This window comes from Gastrolobium bilobum, unplaced genomic scaffold (assembly GCF_033153095.1).
Source record: "Gastrolobium bilobum isolate Gb01-03AN ecotype WA unplaced genomic scaffold, APGP_CSIRO_Gbil_v1 utg755, whole genome shotgun sequence".
Taxonomy (NCBI): Eukaryota; Viridiplantae; Streptophyta; class Magnoliopsida; order Fabales; family Fabaceae; genus Gastrolobium; species Gastrolobium bilobum.
The window spans coordinates 280,117-306,723 of NW_026897541.1; the positions used below are offsets into that span (position 1 = coordinate 280,117).

Below are 26,607 nucleotides of genomic sequence, written 5' to 3' on the forward strand. Positions count from 1 at the left end.
ACGACTCAAAACACATCAACGAATGAGATCATTCCACGTAAGGATTGCAGAATTCCAAAACCGCACTGTAACATAAACGTTCCCCTTCCGTAAACGTCACGATACTAAGAACTCAAAAGCAAACGATGACTAAAGCCATTCTCTCAGGTTCACTCTTTCTACCAAAAGCCCTAAAGTTTTGCTCAAATTCAAACGCTAACCGGAGGAGTTGCCGTGTGTTTGGAATGGACGCTGCAGCTAGGGTTTCCAATGGTGGCGATGGTGTAGTTCGATTCTCGTTATCTCCATCAAACGCTTTGGTCATTCAGAAAGGAGACATCACCAAATGGTCCATCGATGGTTCCACTGACGCAATAGTATATAAATATTCCTCTCTGGTGTTTTTATTTATTTATTTATTTAATTTAAGAATCGTAGGTGTAACGATGTGTTATATTTATTGCATTAAAGGTAAATCCTGCAAATGAGAGAATGCTTGGAGGTGGTGGTGCAGATGGAGGTAACTGATTTCTATATATACTTGAATTTTGAGAATAATGTTCTTAAAAACAGAAAGAAATCATAAATTAATAATGCTTTATAGTTAGTTTGGTAGGGAAAATTTCAGGGATGAGTTTTTTCATATATAGCTGATACGTGTTTTCAATTGGTGTATCAAACTGACCTTGAACGACACCGTTTTGCTCTGCTATCAGCTATACATAGGGCTGCAGGTCTATATCTTTATCAAGCATGCCGGAATGTTCCAGAAGTCAGGCCCGGAGTTCGCTGTCCAACAGGGGAAGCAAGGATCACAGAGTGAGTGAGTTCTTCTAGTTTTACATTTAGGACCCCTTTGGATTTTGGATGAGCATGTTTTTAAGCTTATTTGGTTTCGGCAAGCACTTATGAATAATCATATTGGATGAGGTTATTAAAATAGCTTTTGAAACTCACTTAAGCTGTTTTTGGCTTTATTTTCATGAGGTGTACAAATTGAAGCTTGTGTATGGAAGTAAGCCTTGGCAAAAACCAAAAAACATCATAAGCACTGTCGTAGTTCATTAAACATTTTTCTTAGACTATATTTGGACTTAAAAGAACGGTAGTATAATATAAACTCGCCCCCTTCGTTCTTATTATTCCTCATGTATGAAGAAAAATTGGAGAATTTTTTTAAATCTAGTTACATATTGACCCACTACTATGTTGACATGCTTAAGTTAGTGCGAACTTTGAATTCTTTGCCCCCTCTCACAATTTTTCTGGTTCTGCCATTATTAAGCAGTTTAAACTGTTCTACTTGTCACCTATATATCTTGTACTTGTTGATGTTCAGGGGTTTTATGCTGCCTGCTTCTCATGTTATTCATACTGTTGGCCCCATCTACGATGATGATAGTAATCCTGCTGCCTCTTTGGCAAGTGCTTACAGGTAGCTTTTTTAACATTGTTCTTATGCAGCTATTATTCTTCATCGTATTTGAATCAGCAAAAGTTTATTGATTCCATTTTGTATTTTTGGTTCACTGTCATTACACTTGATTGAGATATTTGTATTGTCAATTTGACTTGCAGGAATAGTTTGAGGGTTGCAAAAGAGAACAACATTCGTTATATAGCATTCCCAGCCATATCATGTGGTGTCTATGGGTAGGTTTATGTTAACAAAACACACCTGCAAATCTAATGTATTCATCCTCCATGTTTTGATCAGCAATAATGATCACATAGCAACACTAGTGTGAAACTTCAGGTTGGTAGCGTGGCTTGATACGTAATTGTCTTTCATGATGGAATCATCCTAAGGAAAAGTTGTTTCCTTAGGGCTAGGCAAATGTGGCTGGACTTCTGATTTGCTTTTGGGAGAATTATATTTTGAGGATCTGGGAAAAAGACAATATGAATTTATGATTTATAATAAGACTATTGTGGTTAATCATTTCAAATGTTTGGTCATTGGAAATAAACAAAACCAACCACTCCCCTTTAAATCCCGACTAGTTAGGGTGGGGTGAGGATAATCCTTATATGTAGTTTTACCCTTGCATAATTGCAAAGAAGCTATTTCTTGAATTTTAATTCTATATATGATAGCCATGTTATTTGTTATGATGACCAATCTGTTCTCAAACCTAACAAATTCAATCTGTTAGCTCTCAAATCTAATTCTCCCTTTGATTTTTTAGTAGATCCAAGCCTTTCATCACAATTGTATAATGTTGCGTTGTTTCAGATACCCCTATGATGAAGCAGCCACAGTGGCAATTTCTACCATCAAAGAGTTTCAAAATGACTTTAAGGAGGTATTACATTCCATTTACTCCGTTTTCTATATTTGGTCTGAGTTATGATATGAATAACTATACATTTCACTTCTTGCTTTTAATATATTAACATTTCCAATTAGACGTAATCGTTGGCCTTTGGGTTTCATTATACTTTTCAATACTGGCCCAAATTTTTTTTGACAAAATTAAGACCCAAGTTTAGCCCTAAGATTAATTCTATTCTATTCCAGTCTTTGGAATCATTGAAAGATGGAATTGATTTGATATGATTTGGTAATCAGATCCACTCAAATTGAACCAGATTTGAGTGGATTTCTATAATAATTTCTAAATCAAGTAAGTTCTTATTTAATAACTTTATACAGGATTTTATTTAAAAATAAAATTATTTCCTATTCCTGAACTTTTCAAATAAAGGTTTTAATTTTAAAATCAAATCAATTCCTATTTTTTAACTTCTTAAACAAAAATTTAATTTATAAATGAAATCAATTCCCAAATTTGTGGTTCCAAACAGTGTTCCAAATATCTCTACACTTGACCCAAGAGTTGTTGGTCTAGTGGCGTTTCAGCCAAGGAAGCACTGACACTTGTAAAAACAGGAAGAGTCGGGTCCGACACGCTCCGACACGTTCCGACACGGTGTCGGACACGCGGTTGACTTTTTCCGACACGTTGACCATTCCGACACGCGAATTTGACCGTGTCCGACACGCGAATTTGACCGTGTCCGACACGGTCAAATGGCATTTTCGTAATTTTTTTTTAAATTTTTTTAAAAAAATTTTTAAAAGTTAAAATATATTAATAAAGCTTCCACCTGATCATATCAATTTTATCTTTTTGTCTTTTTTCCCCTCAAGTAGATAAGAGATCATCTCAGCATCATTGTTGTCAATTCCTATCACGCTCTTGTTGTATCTTTTTCTCTCTGAGCTCTCTCTAATATGATTTGATCTCTCTATCTGATATTATATTCCTCTCTCATCCCAGTTCTTATTTTTTTTATTAAAGCTTCCATCTTTATAACGTGTTGATGGGTATTATTAATTTAGTTTCATTTTTTTGTTAAATTATTAAATATTAAATGAAATATACACTATATAAATTAAAAATACTATTTAATATTAAAACGTGTTCCAACGTGTCGAAATTCATAATTTTTTAAGATTGACGTGTCGAAGTGTCGTGTCGTGTCGCGTGTCGTATCGGTGCTACATAGGTTTCAGCTACATCTCAGAATTTGACCTATCCAAATAGTAGTGGGTTCGATTCTTGAGAATCTAAATTTCTAGGGAGGGTGAAAAGACTCAAACCCGATACTGGATTAGTGAGATCCATTACGGCTTCGGACACCGGTTGGTAATTGTCAAAAAAATAAAAAATCCCTCCACTAGTAAATACCATACATAATTATGACATGAGGCGACCTGTTGCTTTATTTGAAGTTTCTATTATTAGGGTTCCTAGAATATGTAATAACATTTAAATATTTATTTCAGGTCCACTTTGTTCTGTTCTCGCCTGATATTTATGACATTTGGTTAAATAAGGCTAATGAGTTGCTGAAAGATTAGCTTGCGCCATCAATAATACGTCTACAGAATTGAACGCCAGAATCGTCTAGACTCTTGCAACAAATGCATTATCATATTTCAGATGGTTGTGTAAGGAAATGATATTAGCTAATAACACCCTAATTGAGATGTAATCTGCTTTTGAAGATTAGAGAGTGATGCTGATTGTTATTTTATGCTATATGTATGTGATTGGGATTATAAATGAGATCTATCTGCGGCCTGTCTAAACTTTGGTGTTCATGACCGTTTATGATAGTGCACTACTATTCTGTTACGGGGATTTTTCTATTGGTTTTTTCCCATGTACCTTTGGTAATTATCTAATTTGTGGAGGTTACTTGATATGGATTGATGTATTATTTTTCAAGCTAGTGTAATTTCTTGCTACCCAACAGAAAATGATTTGATTCGTTAGCGGGAAAAAAAATTTAGTAAAAAACTACCCATAAAAGAAAAAGTGAAAGAAAGATAGAATTTTTGTTGAATTAGGAGGAAGGGTGAATTTTAATTTGAGTTAAAGCGACAAAAGTTAGATAAGTAGTTTTTGTATTTCTTCAGGTGGGGTAATAAGTCTCAGGTGTGGCAAAAATGGGTTTAATCTGTTGCCTTGACCTATTTAACTAGTTACAAATGGTGGGTTGAGAATCTTTAATCTGTCAACTTGTTTCAACCTGCTTTGCACAAAGATAGGTTAAAATGGGTTTAATCTACTGCAGGGTAGGTTGACCCGTTGGGTCTTTTTTTTTTTTACTATAGTTGGTATTTTACTTTTGTATGTCAAGTTTTTGCGATATTTAAATTTTTTTATTTTAGTATTTATCCTTAAAAAATAAAGGAAAATTATTTTATTCATGACAAAAGTTATTTATACATAGATGCAAAAATGAGTTCTTATAATTATTATTTAGGCTTGAGATTGGAAAAAAAAAGAGGTGTGTGAAATAAAATTAAATAATATTATAAACTCATGAAATATGATTCATTTTTAAATTTTGTATTTTTTAAACGAATTGTCCTGTCAACTTGTTATTAAATGGGATGCTTTGATATTTTCGATCCATCTTTAAGAGGCAAGATGACACGTCTCATTCCGTAGTGACCAACTCACTTTGCCACTTTAAGTCCACCCAACTTCAACCAATATCAATAATAATTCAATTTATTTCAAATACTTTCTTGCTTTGTTTTTTTGGTTATATTCATTCATTCATTTTTATACTCAGATTCAAAATAAAAATAAAAATGACACTATATCTCTAATATTTTTTTTATAGTATTTCTGTTGTTTCTTTGATACATTTTATTTGCTCATAGCATCTTTCAATTTTTGTCATGGTTGAACCCTCTAAAGCACGGACTCGTTGATTTTTTAAAATTGTGCGTCCGACACGGACACGTTCCGACACGTTTTTTCGACACACAGTCAACTTTTTCTGACACGTGGTTAACATTCGGATACGTTTTTTTTTTTGTCTTAATTTTATTTTATTAACTAAAAATAAAAAAAATTATTTATAAATCAATTTTTTTCTGTTATGAAATTTGACATGAAAAATTAACAAGGTACGAAATATTATTTTTTTTTATATTTATGTTATGAAATTTGAATATTTGATTGGTTATATGACTTATCATGGACTGTTATATCTATTAAATATAAATTATATTACATATATTAAAAATATTATTTAATATCAAAACGTGTCCCAACGTGTCGAAATATGTTATTTTTTAGAATTAACATGTCGACGTGTCGTGTCGTGTTCTGTGTTAGTGTCCGTGCACCATAGATTGGCCAATCAGACAATTTTTTTGCTGGTAAATTATGAGGCTTTTGGTAAATAGAAATGTTGTAACTTACCTTCATTTTGTTTCACTTAACAATCTAAGAATTTTTTTTTCTAAATTATAATATAACAAATAAAATATATTTATATCATAAATTAGTACACCACAAAACATAGAGAATTTGAATAATATATATGGTATAAAATTATTAAATAAATAATAACAGCATTTATGTTGATCGATTATTTTATCCCTATTTTAATTTTTTTTCATTCTATCCTCTTCTCAAATTATATATTAATATGTACCTATTTGACAAATGTTTAACTGATAAGTATTCGAGTAAATGGACAAATACATAAAATGTCGGTCAAACATACACCGATTGATATATATATATATATATATATATATATATATATATATGGAAAGGGTGCATTGATATATAGTTTAGGAAGAGTAAAATAATAAATAAATTTTAAACGGGGGAAAATGATCAATTAAACTAACATTTAATATAGTAAAAATTAGAAAGAAAAAAAAAATTCAATACTTTCTTCTTTGAGTGATTGGGATTAAAAATTTCATAAAAATAGTTGTTTGATTTTGTAACTTCTCGCATATCTTGGACTTAGATATTGATATGGCAAAAAAAAAAAAAAGTGGTATTTTATTTTATTTTATTTTTGGTTATTATAAGGATAATGCTATGCATAACAAAATTCTTTGTTACGAACTCTCTTACCAATGTGGGGGAATATTACTAACAACCGACTACAACTAACAGTCATTTGAAAATTCAAATAAAGATCGGGATATGAATAAAACTGTTTGTCTTTTATTCTTTTGTATAAGTTTTTGTATAAGTTTTTTTTATGGCTTTTATTAATCTACTTCCACATAAGATAGATATCTTACGTGGTAGAGAGAAAATGGGTGAGTCCTACCATTACAAGAAAAAAGAAAAAGAATAAGAAAGTAAAGTACGAGAATCGAAGTGAGAGAAAATGAGATAAGTTATCTCATGTAAAAGGAGAGTAATATTTCTCTTTTTTTATTAATAGTATTCGTAAAAAATAAGATAACTGCCTTTTGTTTTCAAGTGAGATAAAGATAATTTTAGCTATCTTTTTTTTTCAAGTGACATGAACATAACTATATTTTATTCAAGTGATTAAACCAGCACATAAGATATAACCTTGTTAAGTTCTTGTGTTCTTTCTTTGATACAGTTATAGGACTAAAAAGATTAGTATAGCATTGTTCCATCGTAGCCATGGAGGAACATAACGATGAGTATCCAATCAGACAAGTGGACCTAACCGTGCCCAAAATAGATGATCCCAACATGCCTATACTCACTTTCAGAATGTGGGTTCTGGGCATTGTTTCGTGTGTGGCCTTGTCTTTTGTGAACCAGTTTTTTGGGTACAGAACACAGCCTTTAAGTGTACGTTCAATAGCTGTGCAAATTGCTGTTGTTCCCATTGGACACCTCATGGCAAAGACTTCGCCAAAACGTGTGTTTTTAAAGGATACATGTTTTGAGTTCACAATGAATCCAGGACCTTTCAATGTGAAGGAACATGTTCTAATAACCATCTTTGCCAATTCTGGTGCTGGATCAGTCTACGCTACTCATATTTTGACTGCAGTGAAGTTGTTATATAAAAAGCCTCTATCTTTTCTTCCAGCATTCATAGTTATGCTGACCACTCAGGTTTCCCTTTTTTTTTTTTATGCTTTCATTTATCTTTATTTCAAGGCTTGTTTTTGTTTTGCTATAGTGCTTATCACTCATTAATCAAGGGATTGAAATGTCTTGTCTCCTTTTCCTCCCATCCCAATTAAACTCTCTTAATTCAACCATTTAATTTATAAATTAGTCATTTTTAGAATGGATAGCCTTATATTAAAATTTCACACAATTTTTACATGAGAATTGTGTATCTATCTACCTTTCATATATATACATTTTTAATTATAAAGAAAGACAAAAACAAAATTCATATCAAATTTTAACAAGAAAAAAAATTGTATTCTTAAGAAACATGGGAATGAATATTAGATGGATGAAAAATAATTAGGGATGGCAAAATATGTTATGAACGTGACGCAATATGTTAAAATATATGTTTTGTCAACTCATGGGTTAAAATTTGTCGGTTTAGAAAAATGACACAAATTATTATATGTTGTATAACAGGTTGATTGCCTGTCAACTTGTAACTATTTTTTTTTTGTCCCAAGCAATAAAAAATTTGGAATTTTGATAATATTGACATGACCTGCTATGGGTTTTGAGTCAATTTATCTATTTCATTCAGATTTTCTTATTATATTTAATTATTATTTTTTGAAAAATTAATTTTTTTTTCTTTTTCTTTTTTTGTAGGTTACAGAAAATAGAACACACAACCACACACTCACACACATCCTATTACACACACCCACACCACTAGTGTGACTCATGACATAACAGGTCATGACACATTTAAATTTTTGACTCATAAATGAAAACGTGTCATATTCGAGTTAAATGATTTCACTTATGGATTAGACCATTATACCACATGAACCCAACCCATTGATACGTTTTGCTTGCCATTTTAAATTTGGGTGGCAAATTTTAATTGGAAGTATAGGGAAGGATATATGAAAAGTGCCAAAAGTTTGTATCAATGATGCTAGGCGAATTATTGCAGGTTTTGGGTTGGTTTGCTACTGCTAACATTGCTATTGGATTCGTTCTTGTTATGTATGTATGTAATGACCCCCTTAATTTATTGGCTAAATGTCTATGATTCCAAGAATTTCCCAATATTTTCAAGTGAGCTTTTCATGAAAAATGGTTCAGTATATGACATTTCCAGCATAGTAGACTCTAACTTCCATCTTGATAGACAAGCTTATTCAAGCATTGGGTCTTTACAACTCAGCACTTTCTTTGCAATGACATATGGTCTTGGATTTGCTACACTTTCTGCCACTCTTGTGCATGTTCTTCTTTTCCATGGAAGGTAATGACTACTCTTAAGCATTTGATAACATCACCAATGCCAATTATTTTTTTAAGACGTTTTGGCTATACTTTCAAGTATTTTGATTTCTTCCAAATGAGTAAGGATGTTACGTTTCATTTTATTTTATTTTCTATTTTTTGTTTCTGTAAGTTATGCAAAAAACTTAATTCCATTTAATTTTGCCTCACGCAGTGACATATGGAAGCAAAGCAAAAGGGCCTTTGGAGGCAGTAAAAAAATGACATACACACAAGGCTAATGAAGAAGTACAAATCAGTACCGTGTAGGGGTGTTCATTCACCGATTTAAACTGCAGCGATTGAATCGAAAATTGAAAAATTAAAAACCCAAAAAAACCGAAAAAAAAAATCGCAAATTTTAATTGGATTGGATCGATTTTCGGATTGGTTGATGAAAACTGATCCAATCAAACCGATCGAATATATTAATTCCCCTCTATCTACTTGGGTCTTTCCCCAATCATAATCCAAAAATTTCTAAACCTAAGATCCATTAACCCATCAACTAAACCAAAAAAAAAAAAAAACTTAATCACATCTCATCAACAAAATTTCATCTGTATAGAGCTTTATATCTCATTGCCAACAAAAAACTATATTATCTTTTTGTATTTCAAAAAAAATAAATTTTCAAAGTCAATATACACAAAAGATGTTATTTTCACAATAATCTTGAAACGAATTTTAGGATTTTTAAAAAACCGAAAACCGATCCAATCCAAACCCAACAAAAACTAGATTGGATCGGATTGGATTTGAAAAAAAAAACAAATTGAATGGATGATTACATTATCAAACTGAAGAGATTAGATCGAATGATTTTTCCTTCCAAAATCGATCTAATCCAGACCGCGAACACCCCTACCGATGTGGTGGTTTCTCATCATCCTAGTGTTGAACATTGCTCTTATTATTTTTGCTAGTGTGCACTACAACGAATCAGTTCAGTTGCCTTGGTGGGGTGTTTTACTAGCTACTGCAATTTCCGTTTTCTTTACTCTACCAATTGTTATAATTATAGCCGCTACAAATCAGGTATCTTAATGATTAATTTACTTTGAAAACATGCTTGTTTTTTATATTGATGCTAAAAGAGAATTATCTAATGTGCTCTTCTCCTTTTCTGCTTTTAACAGCAACCAGGTTTGAACATCATAACAGAATACGTCATTGGCTACATGTATCCAGAGCGCCCTGTTGCTAACATGTGCTTCAAGGTGTATGGATACATTAGCATGTATCAAGCACTAACCTTTTTGCAAGACTTCAAACTTGGTCACTATATGAAAATTCCACCAAGAATAATGTTCATGGCACAGGTTAATTAGTTATGGTCAATTATGTTTTTCAAATTTGAAACTAGCTATATATGTTCAGAAAATAAACTTGGCTACTTTGAATGCAGGTGGTAGGAACACTCATAGCAGTAATTGTATACACAATAACCGCATGGTGGTTGATGGCTACAATTCCTAACCTTTGTGATGTCTCTAAGTTGCCACCAGATAGCCCTTGGACTTGTCCAATGGACAATGTGTTCTTTGATGCATCTGTTATATATGGGGTCTTCTAGGGCCACGCAGAATCTTTGGAAACCTTGGTGAATATGGGAATGTGAATTGGTTCTTCCTTGGTGGGAGCTATTGCTCCCTTTTTAGTTTGGCTTGCTCATAAGGCATTCCCAAGTCAAAAATGGATACCTCTTATTCACATGCCTGTTTTATTGGGTGCAACATCAATGATGCCTCCTGCAACTGCTGTCAACTTCACAAGTTGGATAGTTGTTGGGTTTATATCAGGGTTTGTAGCATATAGATATAAACCAGAATGGTGGAAACGCTACAACTATGTCTTATCTGGTGGCCTTGATGCTGGAACTTCATTCATGGCAATCATATTGTTCCTTCTTTTGGGATCTACAAGCATTTCCTGGTGGGGAAATAGTGGAGAAGGGTGTCCCTTGGCTACTTGCCCTACTGCCAAAGGCATTGTTATTAATGGTTGTCCAGTTTACTGATTACCTTTAAAACTACATTGAATTCTGTATATGATCATAGGTTACCAACTTGTTAACCTTTTGACTGAAAATTTGATTAATATTATTACCGGGAAAAGTGTGTCCTTTAAAAACACAAAAGCTTAAATCATTTTAAGAGAGAGATAGATACAAAGAAATGTAAATTCCACTGAGAAAAATAAAGATAAAAAAAAATAAAGATATGAGTCTTATCTCTTTATATCTATTTCTCTTTTAAAAAGACCAAAATTTATGTCCTTTAAAAGGACACACATTTTTCTCATTATTACTTTTTAGGATGAATTGGGCATTTTATAATACTTCTAAACTTTGTTTACCCTTTTTTTTTTTTTTTTCAAAAAGAAGTCATTTGTAGCTGTTTTAAATTTTTATGAATGTTATCTGTTCAAAGAAATTTTATTATTGTGATGAAAGTATCTGCGCCGTTGTTAAGGAAGATTCTTGATTATCCTCCATTTCTTAGTTGAAGAACTTTCAAATACTTTATTTGGGTTTAAAAATGGAAGCCGAAAAATTTGTATATATATTTTTCTTATGAGCTAATTCTACACGAACCATAAAAATATATGAATTAAAATGAGGCAAGTCAAATTGTTTATTTACACTTCTTATTAGCTAACTTTGATTCTAACTTCTTAAATTACCCTATTATTAACTAATTTCTTTTTTACACAAAGTAAACATCAATTAACTATTTTTATTTATTCTCATTCTTAATTAATTTCAATTGTTCTATCTCTACATAAATAAGCAAAAAATATTAATAGGACCAAATTATTTAATACTTATAAAGAGAGAAATAAATAAATTTTTATAAGACTGCAATTTTTACATGATCCACTCCCATTTATTCTGGAATGAGTCATCATATGTATAAATTTCAGATAACTTGATCATGTAAAAATTTTATGCTTTAAGATGACCCGACTAAACAGTTTTATTTTCCATAAAATAAAAAGGGAACCTCGTAAAGCATACAAATAACACAATCTTTGTGTTATTAACTATATACAACTGCTTCTCGTATCCTTACTAAAGGTATATGAGAAAATAGAAAAAATTTGTACCCAAAAGATACATTAGCAGTTTGAACCCCACTCCCAGGCATACTCAAAGAAAAAAGGTACACTATAAAAAAATTGCACAACCCCACAGTCAAGGAATAAATCTTTGGTGCTACTATTGCACCAAAGATTCAGTACATCCCATCAATAGAAATATTACATTTCAGCTAAAGTTTTTTTTCTCTGCCAAATTTTTTCTCTCTCTTATGATGTGTAATGCTCTCATTGGTGAGATGCACTGAATCTTGGTGCAACAGTAGCACCAAAAATTGGAGCAGGTTAACAATCTATCCACTGAGCTTTCAAGGAATCAGTTATTCATGAAAATATTGAGAACAAGTCAGCACAATTGCATTAAAATGACATTTTATGATTCAGACAAATATTTTCAACTCTACAGTGTGTGTGCAATCTCAATAGCATTTTTTAAGATTTCCAGCTTTGTCATAGAGCCCTATGCTAATGTAGAATTCCCAGCCACGAGATGGAGATATGCCGCCATAACCAACTTGATGTATAAAATAGAGTAAATACCATTTTTAGTCCCTGACAATATCTACGAAGTCCTTTTCAGTCCCTGGCAATAAAAAAGGACCAAATTGGTCCCTGAAAGTACAAAAAAAGGACCACTCTACATATTTGAGAGTTGACATAAGGACTAATATGGCCTTTTTTTTGTAATTTCAGGGACCAATTTGGTCCTTTTTTATTGCCAGGGACTAAAAAAGACTTCGTAAATATTGACAGGGACTAAAAAAGGTGTTTACTCTATAAAATATTATGTACATCGCATGAAAAGATTGCATTGAAACAAATATATTCAAGCAAAAGCGATTATAAGTTATTTGATGGAACCATCAATTGAAAGCACATCCGCATCTAAGCTTAAATTAGTCACTCAACTTGCAAACGTCAATGAACTTCTGTACTGCGTTATGGTATTGAGTACCCTGTGTAAAGGACAGACACAGCACATTAGAAGGTTTGTTGTATTACATCCATGTATCTACTATCTAGAATGTCATAATAATCAACTTAAGTTAATGAAAATTCTCCTCACTTTTCCTTTGTTCTTAGTCAAAACAAATAACTGACAAACATAAAAGATGTTGACCCCAAAAAAACAGAAAAAGGAGAATCTGTTTGGCTCCTGAAAATATATATATAATCACCACTATTTCAGACAGACAAAATCTATCTGATTATCCTTCCACTGGTCGAACTGTAATCTAATACTCAGAGAAAATTAATTCTTCATATGTCAAAAATCTTGCATATAAGCTACCCTTCAACAAGCAAGGGGATTAAGTTGACAAAACAATCAGTAAAGCAAGAAAAATTGGGTTTTTTTGACCCTTTTGTCCCTCATTAAATAATTAATAATCATTTTGTCCCGTGCCCAAAACTATCCACCATCTTGCCCCTCTTTAATCGATTAACTTCAATATTTAATCGATTAAATGGTCAAAACACGCAAAAAAGGTTGACCTATGATTTAATCGATTAAATCTCCCTCTTAATCGATTAAATCATGCATTTTTGTTTTCTAGGTTGACCAACCGATGGAGTGATGATCATGCCCCAGCAAAATGAACAACCATTAATTCATGTGATTTAATAAGGGCTGTAAGTGATGATCATGCCATTTATCCTGTAAGAAAAATATTTCTTCTTAAGAGATCATGCCCCAGAAAAATGAACAACCATTAGAATTAATGTAAAGATCAAATAACCCTAGATTGACCATAATCTCCAACTCCTTTTCCCCGCATTTTTGAACCATGATTTCCTTTGAAAGCTCAACAGGAAACAACACGATCTGAATTTCTATAATTCAATCCACATAAAGTAATCTGACACTTGTTCATCTCAGTGACAAAAACCAATCAAACACTAGATATAGATAAATCAAATACCCTTTGAAGAAGACTTCGACTGAGGAGGTGGAGAGAATTCATCTGAAACATCAGGAATCTGCTTCCATGCCTCCAACATCTGATTCATAACTTCCCGAACCAACTTTACCTACAAACTTTGTTTTAATCTGATTTTCAAATTCTTTCTGGCATGATTTAATCGATTAAGAGGAAGATTTAATCGATTAAATCACGGATCAACATTTTTTTGGGTGTTTTGACCGTTTAATCGATTAAAGAGGGACAGGTTGGTGGATAGTTTTTGGATAAGGGGCAAAATGGTTATTAATTATTTAATAAGGGGCAAAAGGGTCAAAAAGCCAGAAAAATTGTCTGTGCCAAAATGCAAATTCCTCAAGTGTCAAAGATAGAAAAACTGCATGATCACGCTTCCAAAATAACAAGTCCAATTGACTAAATTATGCCGATGAAAATGAATGATTAGGCAATGTTAAATAGCAACTTGCGAACAAACTGAACTGGTAAACACTACCTCCCAATATAGTTGGTGACAGTCCATGCACTGCCAAAACTCTAAATTCTTGTCAAATAAGCAATTTGGAATTCTTTGAAAACCCTTTGCAGCTTCAATAGCCTCTTCAGTTGTCAGTGGCTTTTGAATAAATCTTCCATTGCATTTTGTGCACCTTGACATTAGCTGATCCTCACTAATTTTTAGCTGAAAAGTTTCAATAACCTGAAACACACTTCAACATTAGCCTTTGTGACATGCTTAACCTTTTTCCTATCCACTTTGCAATAATAGACTGTGCCAAGGAGGATTAGACTTCTTTTTTGGGTAATCTAAGGAGAAATAGACTGTGCCAACACAGCAAAGACAACCTTTCAGGTTAAATAGGGATATAATATCAAAATCCATTGGCTCAATTTTAGCTCATCATCAGCACTTTTGCATTATTCAAAAAAGTTCACATTTTAAAATTAATAAGGGTTCCTTAAAATATAGAGATGTTATACAATTTTACTTTCATGGAAATGCATATTATCAACCTATTTATGTGGATAATCATGTAAAAAATAACAAAAGCTTTTTTTGGAAAAAAAACTTATTTGCCTTCTGTGGTAATTCTAATTAAATAGACAGTAAATTACATGCTTTACATGGAAAGGAGAGATTAGATGAAATTTCCAAAAGTATAGATTCTAATTAACTGAAGACTAGGATCTGTACATGGTAAGAAAATAATACCAAAACAGAAAATAATAGAGGCATACATTTACTATATTTAAATAATAGGCATGTGCATAATAATTAACAATAATACAGCTATAAACTTAATAAAAATAAACATGAAACATAGCTGGCCCTAGACTTTGGCTAGCATAGCTGACGATAACAAATTAAAGTACCCATACCTCAAGTAGCTGTTCATTTTTTAGAAGACTCTTCACTCTATATATTTGGTTTTTTGTTAGATACTGATGTTTTAGCAACTTTGCATCCCGTGTCAAAAGCACTCTTTTCTCTTTTTGTGCTTGCTCTATCAACTTCCTGAATATAACGAAAATAGAGTTTCACCCAAAAGGAAAAAGGCAATAGCATTAAATCAGCTGTCAGAAGAATAACACTGAGCTTATACCAGACTCAACAATTAGATAACAATTGTTGAGATATATAGTCCCACATTGGTTGTATATGCAACTAATGTGGAGTTTATAAGGCCTTGGGCACTCCCACCCTTTGAGCTAGCTTTTGGGGTGGTGTATCCCAAGGTTCTTAACATGGTATCAGAGCCTCGCCGCCCCCCACTTTCTCTTGTGGCGTTTCTTAGCACAGGTAGGCTGGGCCTGTTGCATTGTCCACTCTTCAAGCCCAATGGGCTCCTGTGTGAGGGGGCGTGTTGAGATATATAGTCTCACATTGGTTGTATGTGCAACTAATGTGGAGTTTATAATAATCACATGGTGTATTACAATGTACAAGAGCTCTCTATTTAAAGAGACTAAAAGACCTAATAGGTTGAGCTCATACGATGTGGGACTATATATATACTGAACTATTTTTACAACTATTCTAACACCCCCCCTCAAGCTGGAGCATATATATTATAAGCACCCAGCTTGCCACAAATATATTCAACCCGAGGACCCCTAAGAGCTTTAGTGAACACATCCGCGAGTTGATCATTGGAGTTGACAAATTCCGTTTTGATTTATCCTGACTGAATCTTTTCTCGAATGAAATGACAATCGATCTCTATATGTTTGATTCTCTCATGAAATACAGGATTAGAGGATATATGTAGTGCAGCTTGATTGTCACAAATGAGAGTCATGGGTTTCTTCTGTTCACAAAGATGGAGCTCCCGAATCAACTGTTTTAACCAGATTAGCTCGCAGGTAGCAACTCCCATTGCACGATACTCGGCCTCTGCACTAGATCGAGCAACAACAGTTTGTTTCTTACTTTTCCAAGAAATCAGGTTTCCTCCAAAGAAAACACAATAGCTTGAAGTAGAGCGCCTATCCGAAGGTGATCCTGCCCAATCGGCATCTGAATAACCACAAATTTCTGTATTTCCCTGATATGAATATAATAAACCTTTCCCTGGTGCTCCTTTGATGTAACGAAGGATCCTAACCGCAGAATCCCAATGAGAATCACACGGAGAATCAAGAAACTGACTAGCAACACTAACAGCAAAAGAAATGTCCGGCCTAGTCACAGTGAGATAATTGAGCTTCCCAATCAACCTCCGATAACGTCCAGGATCAGATAATGGTTCTCCTTGTCCGGGTAGTAATTTGATAGTAGGATCCATGGGTATGTCAACTGGCTTACACGCCAACATACCAATCTCTTCTAGGATATCCAAGGCATACTTCCTTTGACAGATAGAAATGCCCTGTCTAGATTGTGCTACCTCAATTCCCAAGAAGTAACGCAGCTTCCCGAGGTCCTTTGTCTGAAATTGACTGAATAAATACTGTTTTAGCTGACAAATTCCAGCTTGATCACTCCCGGTGAGGATGACGTCATCAACATAGACTAACAAATAGATGCACTTATCAGGAGATGTGATCCTATAAAACACAGAGTGGTCAACTTTACTGCGAATTAAGCCAAACTCCTGAACAGCAGAACTGAAGCGACTGAACCATGCCCGAGGAGACTGCTTGAGACCATATAAGGATTTGCGAAGACGACACACCTTCCCAGACTCCCCCTAAGCAACAAAACCCGGTGGTTGCTCCATATAAACTTCTTCTTGTAAATCACCATGAAGAAAGGCATTTTTGATGTCAAGTTGAAGGAGTGGCCAGTGACGAATAGCAGCAAGAGCAAGAAATAGGCGAACTGACGCCATCTTAGCGACCGGAGAGAATGTATCGCTATAATCAAGGCCGAATATTTGAGTAAAACCCTTTGCAACTAGGCGGGCCTTGAGTCGATCAACATGGCCATCAGGTCCAACTTTCACAGTAAACACCCAGCGACAACCAACTGTAGACTTCTCTGGAGGAGCAGAAACAAGGTCCCAAGTGCCATTGGAATGAAGTGCAGTCATCTCATCAAGCATCGCTTGGCGCCACCCTGGATGGGAAAGTGCTTCACCTGTGGTCTTAGAAATAGAAATAGAAGAAAGACTAGAAACAAAGGTGAAATGAGGTGAAGAAAGACGGTCATAGCTCAAAAAAGTATAAAGAGGTTACGAGTAGTACGTGTACCTTTTCTTTGAGCAATGGGAAGAGCCTCTGGTGAAGGATCCGGAGAGGAAGAAGCAACAGCAGTGGGCGATGAGTCAGCAAGAGTCGAGTCGACAGGAGGCACAGTTTTGCGACGCTGATAAGTGAGAAGTGGACGGTCCTCAGGTATAGAAGCAATAGGTTGCTCATTTGGAATAGAAGCACGTGCAGCTGGCAAAGACAAGTCAAGAAAAGGGACAGGAAGAACATGATCAACCTGTGACAACTGAGATGGAATAGAATTAAAGGGTTGTTGATCAAGAAAAATGACATCAACGGAAACTAAGTAACGCTTAAGATCGGGAGAATAACAACGATAACCCTTTTGAAGACGAGAATAACCAAGAAAGATACACTGAAAGGCTTTGGATGTTAACTTGTCCTTACCAGGAGTGAGATCATGAACAAAACAAGTACAACCAAAGACATGTTGAGTTAGAGGATAAAGAGGAACATCTGGAAGCAATAGGTTATGAGGAATGTCATTGTTTAGCACAGATGAGGGCATGCGATTGATGAGAAAACAAGAGATGAGTACAGCATCTGCCCAGAAGTGAAGGGGAACCTGCATATGAAGAAGAAGGGTACGTGCAGTTTCAATGAGATGTCTGTTTTTACGTTCAGCCACCCCATTTTGTTGTGGAGTGTGAGGACAAGTAGTTTCATGTAAAGTACCTTGTGTGGCCAAGAAATTAGAAAAATCAATAGAAACATATTCCTTAGCATTATCACTACGTAGAATACGAATAGAAACACCAAATTGAGTATGAATCTCAGTATAAAACTTTTAATAAATGGAAAATAACTCAGAACGATTTTTCATTAAATAGATCCAAGTGCAACGGGAAAAATCATCAATAAAGGTAACGAAATACCGAAAACCTAAAACAGACAAGGTACGACTTGGACCCCAGATATCTGAATGAACAAGAGAGAAAGGGGCATCAGCTCGTTTATTGACTCGACTGGCAAAAGAGGAACGTGTATGCTTCCCTTGTTGACATGACACACAATCTAAAGACTGAAGACCGGATAAAAGAGGAACCATTTTCTGCAACTTTGTAAGACTTGGATGACCGAGGCGACTGTGGATAAGTTGTGGAGATTCTGTGAAAGAGAGTGCCACTGAAGGACGAGGCACATCCAGATAGTAAAGCCCCTGTGACTCACGACCCACTCCAATCATTTCCCCCGTACCCGGATCCTGCACAGAAACAGAATGGTTAGAGAAAGTAATGGTGCAAGTGAGGGAGTGGATCAACTTACTAATAGAAATTAAGTTATAAGAGATGCCAGGAATGTAATAAACAGATGTCAAGGCCAAGGTAGAGGTCGGACGAGCTTGTCCAATCCCACGAACTGGGGCTTTGGTTCCATCCGCAAGGGAAAAAGAAGGTAAATGATCAGAATAAGTAAAAGATGTAAAGAGTTCCTTGTTACCACAAAGATGATCGGTAGCACCTGAGTCAAATATCCAAGTGCCAAGTGATGTAGAATGAGAAACACAAGCAACAGGATTACCAGTATATGGTTGAGACTGAGGAGAAGCCTTCTTGAGAAGAGTTTGGAGTGCAGCATAGTCCGCAAGTGAGAGAAAAACTAAACCAAGTGATGTATTGTCTGACTGAGCTATATTCGCAGCAAGAGAGGTAGAATCCTTCAGTTTGGAAGATGTAATGGGCCCAATATTAGTAGAGATGATTCCTGAGGAAGTTTTGACAAGAGGACAAGGAGAGTTAACCTCCGAGAGATCAGTGGACGCTGCTGCCATTTAAAAACAGAATATAAAAGTCGTAAACGAAGGCAAACGATATCCAATCAAGGAGAACCACGCGTCTAAAGTGAGACCCACAAAGAACCAAGCACAGATCCAGAAAGAGGAGAAGAAGGCGAGAAGTTTTGTCCAAGAACGGCCGGAAAAAGTCGCCGGAATAGTGCTCACGCGCCGGCAAAAGATGGCGCGTGAAGCCCACGCGCAGAGAAGACAGGAGGCGCGTGACAACTCCGATGGTGGCCGGACTTCCACAGAGCAGGTCGCCGGGAGGAGAGGGTGCTGTTCGCGTTCGTTCCAGACTGAAATCTCGCCGGAAAAGTACTCTGGCAGCCTGAACAGTGGCTGACGGTGGCTCCGGTGACTGTTTGGGGATGTGGACACGTGCAGGAGAGGACTTACAGTCCTTGATGACTTCCCGGAAGGACGCACGGCAAAGAAAAGATGACTCCTAAGCAGTGGGCTTAGGTTTTAAAGCGAAGAACAAGATTTCTAAGCGGAAGCGAGGGTTCCCAGAACGAAATAGCTCTGATACCAACTTGAGATTAAAGAATAATTGTAGATTGAATAATCACATGGTGTATTACAATGTACAAGAGCTCTCTATTTAAAGAGACTAAAAGACCTAATAGGTTGAGCTCATACGATGTGGGACTATATATATACTGAACTATTTTTACAACTATTCTAACAACAACAATAGAATCATAATCTACTTATAACCTTGGTTCAGTCTTCTTTGAGTAAGGAATTGCAGCATCTATCCCAACACACCGTAAATGTTTTGCCAAGCCTTCAACCTGAGTAATTCCTTAACAGATTCATGCTCACATTTTTATTTTATAAATACACAATTAGTCACATACTACATTACAATAAAATCCCTTTGTTTTAGGATATAACATTTCAATAAAATATTTCAGAAAACAGAAGTCCAGGAAAGTGGTGCCAATGACTATTGGCACGGATAATGATGAAAATATAATTTGTGCTCCAGAGTTCAGAGGCAATTGGAATTTAACTATATATGCAATAAACCAGTGGCTAAACCTCCTAAAATTGAAGAAAGGGAAATCAGATGTTCATCATTTAAAATGCTTACCATTACATCACAAAGGAACTTTGGATGTCCATCTCCCCCCACTGATGGATCCCAAGGTGAGCTCCCTTGCCACTCATCAAACTTCTCTAAATGATTTTCTTTGCAAATCCCATTAATTGGTGGATGCTTTTTCCCTTTCTTTTTTGGGGTCTTGGTCTTTCTGTCTGACTCCTTTAGCGAAATCCTATCACCATATTTTTTCACAACATTCAACAAAAATTCTTCCATTGGCAACGTAACCCTACATGATTTTTGGATCGTTCCGCATGCTGAAAGTATCACCTGAGCAACATCAGAACAACTAGCAGCTTGGACAATTGCTGAAGCAGCACAAAATTGTGTTCTTAAGACTTTATCACTCATATCATGCTTCTGGAAAAGCTCTTTCAACCCAAGATTTGCATTATTATGAGACAGTTCAGTTGTCTTGAGAACCAAATCTCCTACAATGAGGAATTCAACAAAATGAATTGACCAAAAATTCTCTGTATAAAGCCTCAGTGTATGGATAGAAAACAAATCAAAATTTTCAGAGGAAAGACTATAGACGGGAATGAATGAATATATCATGCGATCTGAAATCAAGATAAAAATATATACAGAAAAAGTTCTATATTTATCCAATTTGCTGCACTTACATGAGGTTTATCTATGTGTATGCATGAGTAAGAAATGAAAGCTACTATATGAAGTTGCAGGCTTATTCGAATTTGGAACTGCATATCTTGGGTCAAATATTAATATGAATTTGATCTTTTATTGTATCAATGACTTAACAAGTAATACGACATATTAAGATGCATAAGACAGAGTTCGCATATAAACTCTCGAAAAATCAATTTATCTTCCATGTTCCATCTATTTTTGGTATTTCTATGCCATTTTATTTTAACAAACCATTATCTCAAAATAAAAAATTGACATGACTGTTTCCATCAAAGTTGTTAATCCTGGATATTAGGGTGGAGCAGCCAATCCCAAATTTTCAATAGCAGATAGCAGGATGACAGCTATACTGAAGATTATAGATATAAGTTAAATAATTTTTACTACACATACACAAATGCTCAAAATATAAAAAACTACCCACAATTAAAGATATCTTATATACATAATGAGCATTACAAACCTTCTTTGGCAACCTCTACCCGGAAGACCTTAAATATTTCAAGCAAGCAATGAGCATCCATAGCTGCATATGTTATCTGCTCTTCTGTAAGAGGACGACATGACCAATCACTACATTGGAGTTCCTAATGCAGATACAAGTTTGGTTAACACCTTATAGTAATTGAAAAATTCCATTTGGACTAAATCTGGAACTTCAAATTCTAAGGGAGCAAAACGCATCCTTGAGCGAACAAGAGGTTCCCATTCATGTCGTATTACAGACATCCTGTTTCTATTAAAAGAAATATATACAGTAGTATCTTCCTATTGTATTAAGCTCAATCCTATTTTTTCTTTTTGAGAACTCAACAAACATAACTATATGTAACTTGTAATATTTGTTTTGTGATCAAACAAATATCTTCAGAAATCATTTTGCAAAGCTAAGATATTCTGATTCTGATTGTTATAATCCTGCAAATAGGAAAGCAAACCAGTTTTTTAATTAGAAAGCATATAAAAAACAATCTAAAAGCCCTAATTTATGACGTACCTATCACTTCTAACCAAAGAAAACCTACTAAAGATTAGTTCCGGCACAATTTAAACCTGTCCACTGATGGGTAAAATTAATATTCTTTGGCTGATCATCATTCTGAAATTGACGATTACAACTAAATCCATCTACTCAGCAATGGGATATTTTCGATTGAGAGTGAAAATTTGAGTAAGCTTATGAAACAAACCTTTGAGAGTGAAAACCCCAACACTTCTCCACATATAGTTGACAAACTCTTACTTTGCTTCGACGCATTCCTTCCGTGTTTCTTGAGCTGCAGATGATTGTACACACTCGTGATATCCAAATACGGCTCAACCTATCCACAAGAGGCGTGAGCATAATTTTTCTCGGGAAAATTTTGATTTACTCAGAAAAATATGAAATCTTATTTTCCTGCATTTTATACAATCCGCTTCTAGTTCTCTCACCTTGTCGAAACCGGGATCGCAGCCCTGGGAACAGAAAGTGGAAGACAAGTATATCAAATCCTGCTTGAACCTGAATCCGAGTTTCAGGATATCGGGAGACACGAGCATTTCTCGCAGCGGTTCCCATAGCGAAGACAGAGGAAGGGAGAACAAGTCCAGCAGAAAAACCGCCGAGTCTTCTTCCGAGTCGCCGCCGAGTTGGCACGCGATTTGGAGGAGCGAAACTGTGGGGAACGACGTTTGATGAGTTCGGACGGGTTTCCACTCGGCGTCGAGACCAACGAGTGATGTCCGAGTCAAGGCCTGACTCAGGAGAGTGAACTCGGACGAATCGGTGGAGGAAACTAGGTGGACTTTGAGAGGCTTATGGTTTTGGGGATCCATGCGATGAGGGAAGTTCAACAACTGGATTGAGAGGTTAGGGCATGCTACCAAGTGAAAATAACATTTATTTTAGCTTAGTTCTTCTGCGTTTTAGACTTTAATTTTATGTTTTTACATTACTTCCATGTTTGAGTTATTTTTAATGTTTATTTCAATTTCATTTTATGATAAGGACTTTTAAAAATAAGGACTTTTTATGATAAACTTTTTTTAAAAGCCAATATTATTTTTCGCTTGGATGTAATATTTAAGAAGTACTTTTAAGTATAAATGTCATTTGAATGTTAAAACATAAAAGCACTTTTTAATTACAAAATGACTATTGTACCCTTCACTCAATTTCAATGGTATCCTCCTCTCCTCAACTGACCGACAACTCTGATGCCGAGAGAAGTGCCTCTGCAATGCCATCGAAGAGCTTCAGTGTCGTGCTGTTGCTCACACCCACCACCACAACCTCGACTCCCTTCCTTGCAATCACGGCTCTGACAAGTCTGGCGTTGCCCACGCCATTGGTTCATTCTTTCGCTGAATTTTCTCTCTCCTTTTTCACGAATTCATTCTTGTTTGTAAAATCTATCTGCATCTCACGTTCATGTCCTCTTAATTGTTCAATCATTCCATTGTTTCATATTAATTTGGGACTGATTAATTTCTTGTCATAAGATGTAATCTGATTTGGGAAAAAGCTCATCCAAACTTGGGGTCTGTCTCTACCTTCTTTCTTTTTAGGCTTCTTCACTCATAAGTAAGTTGCTCCTTCTTCCACAGTAAGCAAAGATCCGAACTTGCAGATGGAAAATGGCAAGGAAGGAGAAATGTCAGAGGAGCTGAGGTCCAATCTGTCCACGAGGCTTTGCTACTTGCTTTTGGCTTCTACTTTTTCAAGAAGTCAGGAATTTTAGCTTTTGAAAAAAGTTAAATTTTAACTTTTTCATCAACTTATGCTTTTTTTTATGTTACCATCCAAACACGGTCAAAATTTTAAAAGCACATTTTTTTTTTTAAAAAAAAGCAACTTCTCACTACGGAGAAGCCCATCCAAACGAAGGCTTAGTCAAGCTAAAATGGTTTATGAGATGATTGTTTTTGTGTCACATTGCCACTTCAGCTTGAAAGGCATTTTTCAATTAAACCTTTAATTTTATTACTCTTTTTTTCTTTTTTTGGATAGTTTATTACTCAAGTTTTACATATAATACAAGTTTAAAAAGCTTGTTAAAAGACTCAATGCAGAGACTTAACAGGTATCCATGCGACGAGGGAAGGTCTACTTGTTAATTTTTTTTTTAGTACATTAAACAAAAAGCCTAACAACCATGAACCAAGGCCAAAAGCGGCCCAATCTCCAGCGGGGGATCCTTTAAAATAATCATATTCTCCTCTCTTGTGATGTTATTTTTCGCTAGGAAATCAGCGCATTTGTTCCCACCCATGTTCACATGAGTGACCCTGAGATGCCAATCCTCTTTTCTCCATTCTTTGATGCTCTTTACTAACTGAGTTTGAATGCCTTCTCCATCGATTGAATTGATAGCCTCTATAGCTAAGGCAGAATCGCTTTCCACGATTAAGTGATGAGCTTCTTCCTCCCAGGCAAGTTTTAGACCTTTAAGAATAGCCCATAACTCAACTACTAACGGGGAGCAGCTTCCAATCCAATAAGAGAAGCCAGACACCCACCCCCATCCTCTTTTATGATCAACCCTCCACGCGAAGCTTCCCTATGATTGTTCTTGACAGCTCTATCGACGTTTAGGTTCCACCATCCTGGTGGAGGAGGGCTCCACCTTTTGATGGTCTCACCCGTGGGCTGACTAAGGGTAGGCGAGTTGTTATCCAAGGCGGTGTTCACCTCGCTAATGTACCTAGAAATAACCAGGATTGGGTTATGAGGACGACTTTCGTTAGGGTTATGAATCTCCATATTTCTCCAAAGCCACAAATGCCAAATAGACGTAAAAAAAAATGTCGACCCAATTAAAGATGGACATGTAATTCCACCCTCCCTCCAAATTCTTCATTAGCCACTCCTCCAGGTTCAACGTGTGGAAGTGTCGTGGGACATTGTTCTTAAACCAGTCTTTCCACACCTGCATCGCATGTGGCCAGTCCCTCAAAACACGGATAGTGTCTTCGAGCGTATTGGTGCACTTGTGACAGTGGGCATTTCCATCCCACATAGCAGTTCTATCCTTCGTGAGAACTTTGTTATGGAATACAAACCACGCAAAGGTTCTCACTCCAAGCGGACCATGCCAATTTCATATCGATTTCCATTTCCTATTGGTGGCTAAGTATTCGAATCCCATACTTGTTAATTGTTATTTGCATATTCCTTGTTTCTAAAAAGAAATTATTATTATTATTATTTTGAAAATACGTAAATTATTCCAAATAACATAACCTTATATTATTTTAAATTAAAACAACCTTATTTTGATATATATATATATATATATATATATATATATATATATATTGATTGATTTTTTTACATTCTTTCTCCTTTGTAAGGCTTTCTCTTTAATTCTCCTCTTCTGTTACTCTTCTATTATTCCATAGATATGTTAGGGAAACAGTCGACATAAACGGCCTTATTCTAGTAAACCTTAATTGCAACATGGATGTCTCAATTTTCAGCCCAATCCCAACGAACTTGATAGTTGTTAGATCTCAGGGAGGCACTACTCGTAATAAGGTTCGATGTAGAAGGAGACAATAACAAGCCACTAGGTTTGATCCACTGACGAGAAATTTGAATAATTTATATGAGATTACATGTGAACACCCACTTATATATATAAAAAATAATGATAACATATAAAAAAAAATCGATAATCAATTTTATCGCCTTAAACATTTCAAATACAGAAACAAAGAGGAGATTCAAAATTGACTGCAATTTTGGTTACTATAACAAAGCGCATTTTTAATACTACCCTCGTACTAATCACTGAGTGCAACATGATATTTATACTATGTATTACCAATAACATGTGTAGAGTACAAAAATTGCTTTTTTATTTCTCTCTCCAAAATAATAATAATTGACATGGCACGTTTTTATTGATCCTTATACCTAAACCCCTAATACCCTAGATTTTCCGTCTATAACATTGGGAAGCGGAAATCGCGAAGAAAGGCAGTTAGGCATGGATTGATAACCTAGCATACTACGAATCATTAAAAAACCTAAGATAATGTTCAAAAATTTGTCTTAAATTTTTCTCTTCTCGGAGAGAATGATGTTGGTGAAATTACTTGAACCCATGAATGTTTAACACACGGGCAAATTAAATTGTCCTAAGTAACACTTTAACTCCTCAACATCCACGGTCTGTTTGGTGTGATGTATAAAATTTGATAATATAAGCTTATACTATACGTTATGATATTTTCAGTTGTTTAGTGTGACCATCGTACAATATAAACTTATACAACAAAACTCCTTAATACATCAAAATGATGTAGAACTTAATCAGGCCCTTTAGGCTAATATATTCATATTGCTTACAAGTACAATTCTCAATAACTAATATATCATTTTAATATTAATATATTATTTATTTATTTTAATTATTAACTTTTAAAATATTAGAAGATATTATCTTATACAATACTATACCAAACGCTAGATAGTATTAAAATTTAATCAGATCTTATACTATCAGATCTTATCCTATACTATACACTGCACCAAACATACCTCCAATTTGATTTCGTATTAGTGTATTGATGCTAAACACCTTTATCGTATCAGCAATTTTCATTTCAGTGAACAACTAAGTTTGACTAGCTCATTGAGAACTGCTCATATTATTAGTATTTTTATTTGAGCCT

The 26,607-nt window shown here is 35.0% G+C and overlaps 2 protein-coding genes and 1 pseudogene across 3 annotated transcripts; 2 read left to right on the top strand and 1 right to left on the bottom strand.

Annotated features, from left to right (window-relative positions):
• Nucleotides 1-105: 105 nt before the first annotated feature.
• On the top strand, nucleotides 106-4,124 carry LOC133307884 (uncharacterized). Its single transcript, XM_061508443.1, has 7 exons — nucleotides 106-356; nucleotides 451-499; nucleotides 696-798; nucleotides 1,319-1,414; nucleotides 1,558-1,632; nucleotides 2,216-2,285; nucleotides 3,773-4,124. The coding sequence occupies exons 1-7, from the start codon at nucleotides 126-128 to the stop codon at nucleotides 3,845-3,847; spliced, it is 699 nt and encodes a 232-aa protein (XP_061364427.1). The 5' UTR covers nucleotides 106-125; the 3' UTR covers nucleotides 3,848-4,124.
• Nucleotides 4,125-6,914: 2,790 nt separating this feature from the next.
• On the top strand, nucleotides 6,915-10,698 carry LOC133307881 (oligopeptide transporter 6-like; annotated as a pseudogene).
• Nucleotides 10,699-11,653: 955 nt separating this feature from the next.
• On the bottom strand, nucleotides 11,654-22,826 carry LOC133307886 (uncharacterized). 2 transcript variants are annotated; one of them, XM_061508445.1, is made up of 8 exons: nucleotides 22,381-22,826; nucleotides 22,137-22,268; nucleotides 21,429-21,533; nucleotides 20,281-20,763; nucleotides 19,902-19,978; nucleotides 15,077-15,212; nucleotides 14,193-14,396; nucleotides 11,654-12,733 (listed from the first exon to the last, which is right to left on the bottom strand). In XM_061508445.1, exons 1-8 carry the CDS (start codon nucleotides 22,762-22,764, stop codon nucleotides 12,674-12,676), a joined length of 1,581 nt encoding a protein of 526 aa, XP_061364429.1. In that variant the 5' UTR covers nucleotides 22,765-22,826; the 3' UTR covers nucleotides 11,654-12,673. The 2 variants fall into 2 exon arrangements, with proteins under 2 accessions (XP_061364429.1, XP_061364430.1); XM_061508446.1 differs by having other exon boundaries at nucleotides 20,281-20,723; nucleotides 21,410-21,533.
• Between the last annotated feature and the right edge of the window lie 3,781 nt (nucleotides 22,827-26,607).

Bases quoted from the DNA above. Each gene is read 5' to 3' on its own strand.
- LOC133307884 (XM_061508443.1), top strand. From the start codon at position 126: ATGACTAAAGCCATTCTCTCAGGTTCACTCTTTCTACCAAAAGCCCTA. The intron at 357-450 runs GTATATAAATAT...ATTGCATTAAAG, and splicing joins ATGGTTCCACTGACGCAATA to GTAAATCCTGCAAATGAGAG. The intron at 2,286-3,772 runs GTATTACATTCC...TATTTATTTCAG, and splicing joins TTCAAAATGACTTTAAGGAG to GTCCACTTTGTTCTGTTCTC.
- LOC133307886 (XM_061508445.1), bottom strand. From the start codon at position 22,764: ATGGATCCCCAAAACCATAAGCCTCTCAAAGTCCACCTAGTTTCCTCC. The intron at 22,269-22,380 runs GTGAGAGAACTA...TCTTGTGGATAG, and splicing joins GCGATCCCGGTTTCGACAAG to GTTGAGCCGTATTTGGATAT. The intron at 20,764-21,428 runs GTAGAGGTTGCC...CTTTATACAGAG, and splicing joins AAATATTTAAGGTCTTCCGG to AATTTTTGGTCAATTCATTT.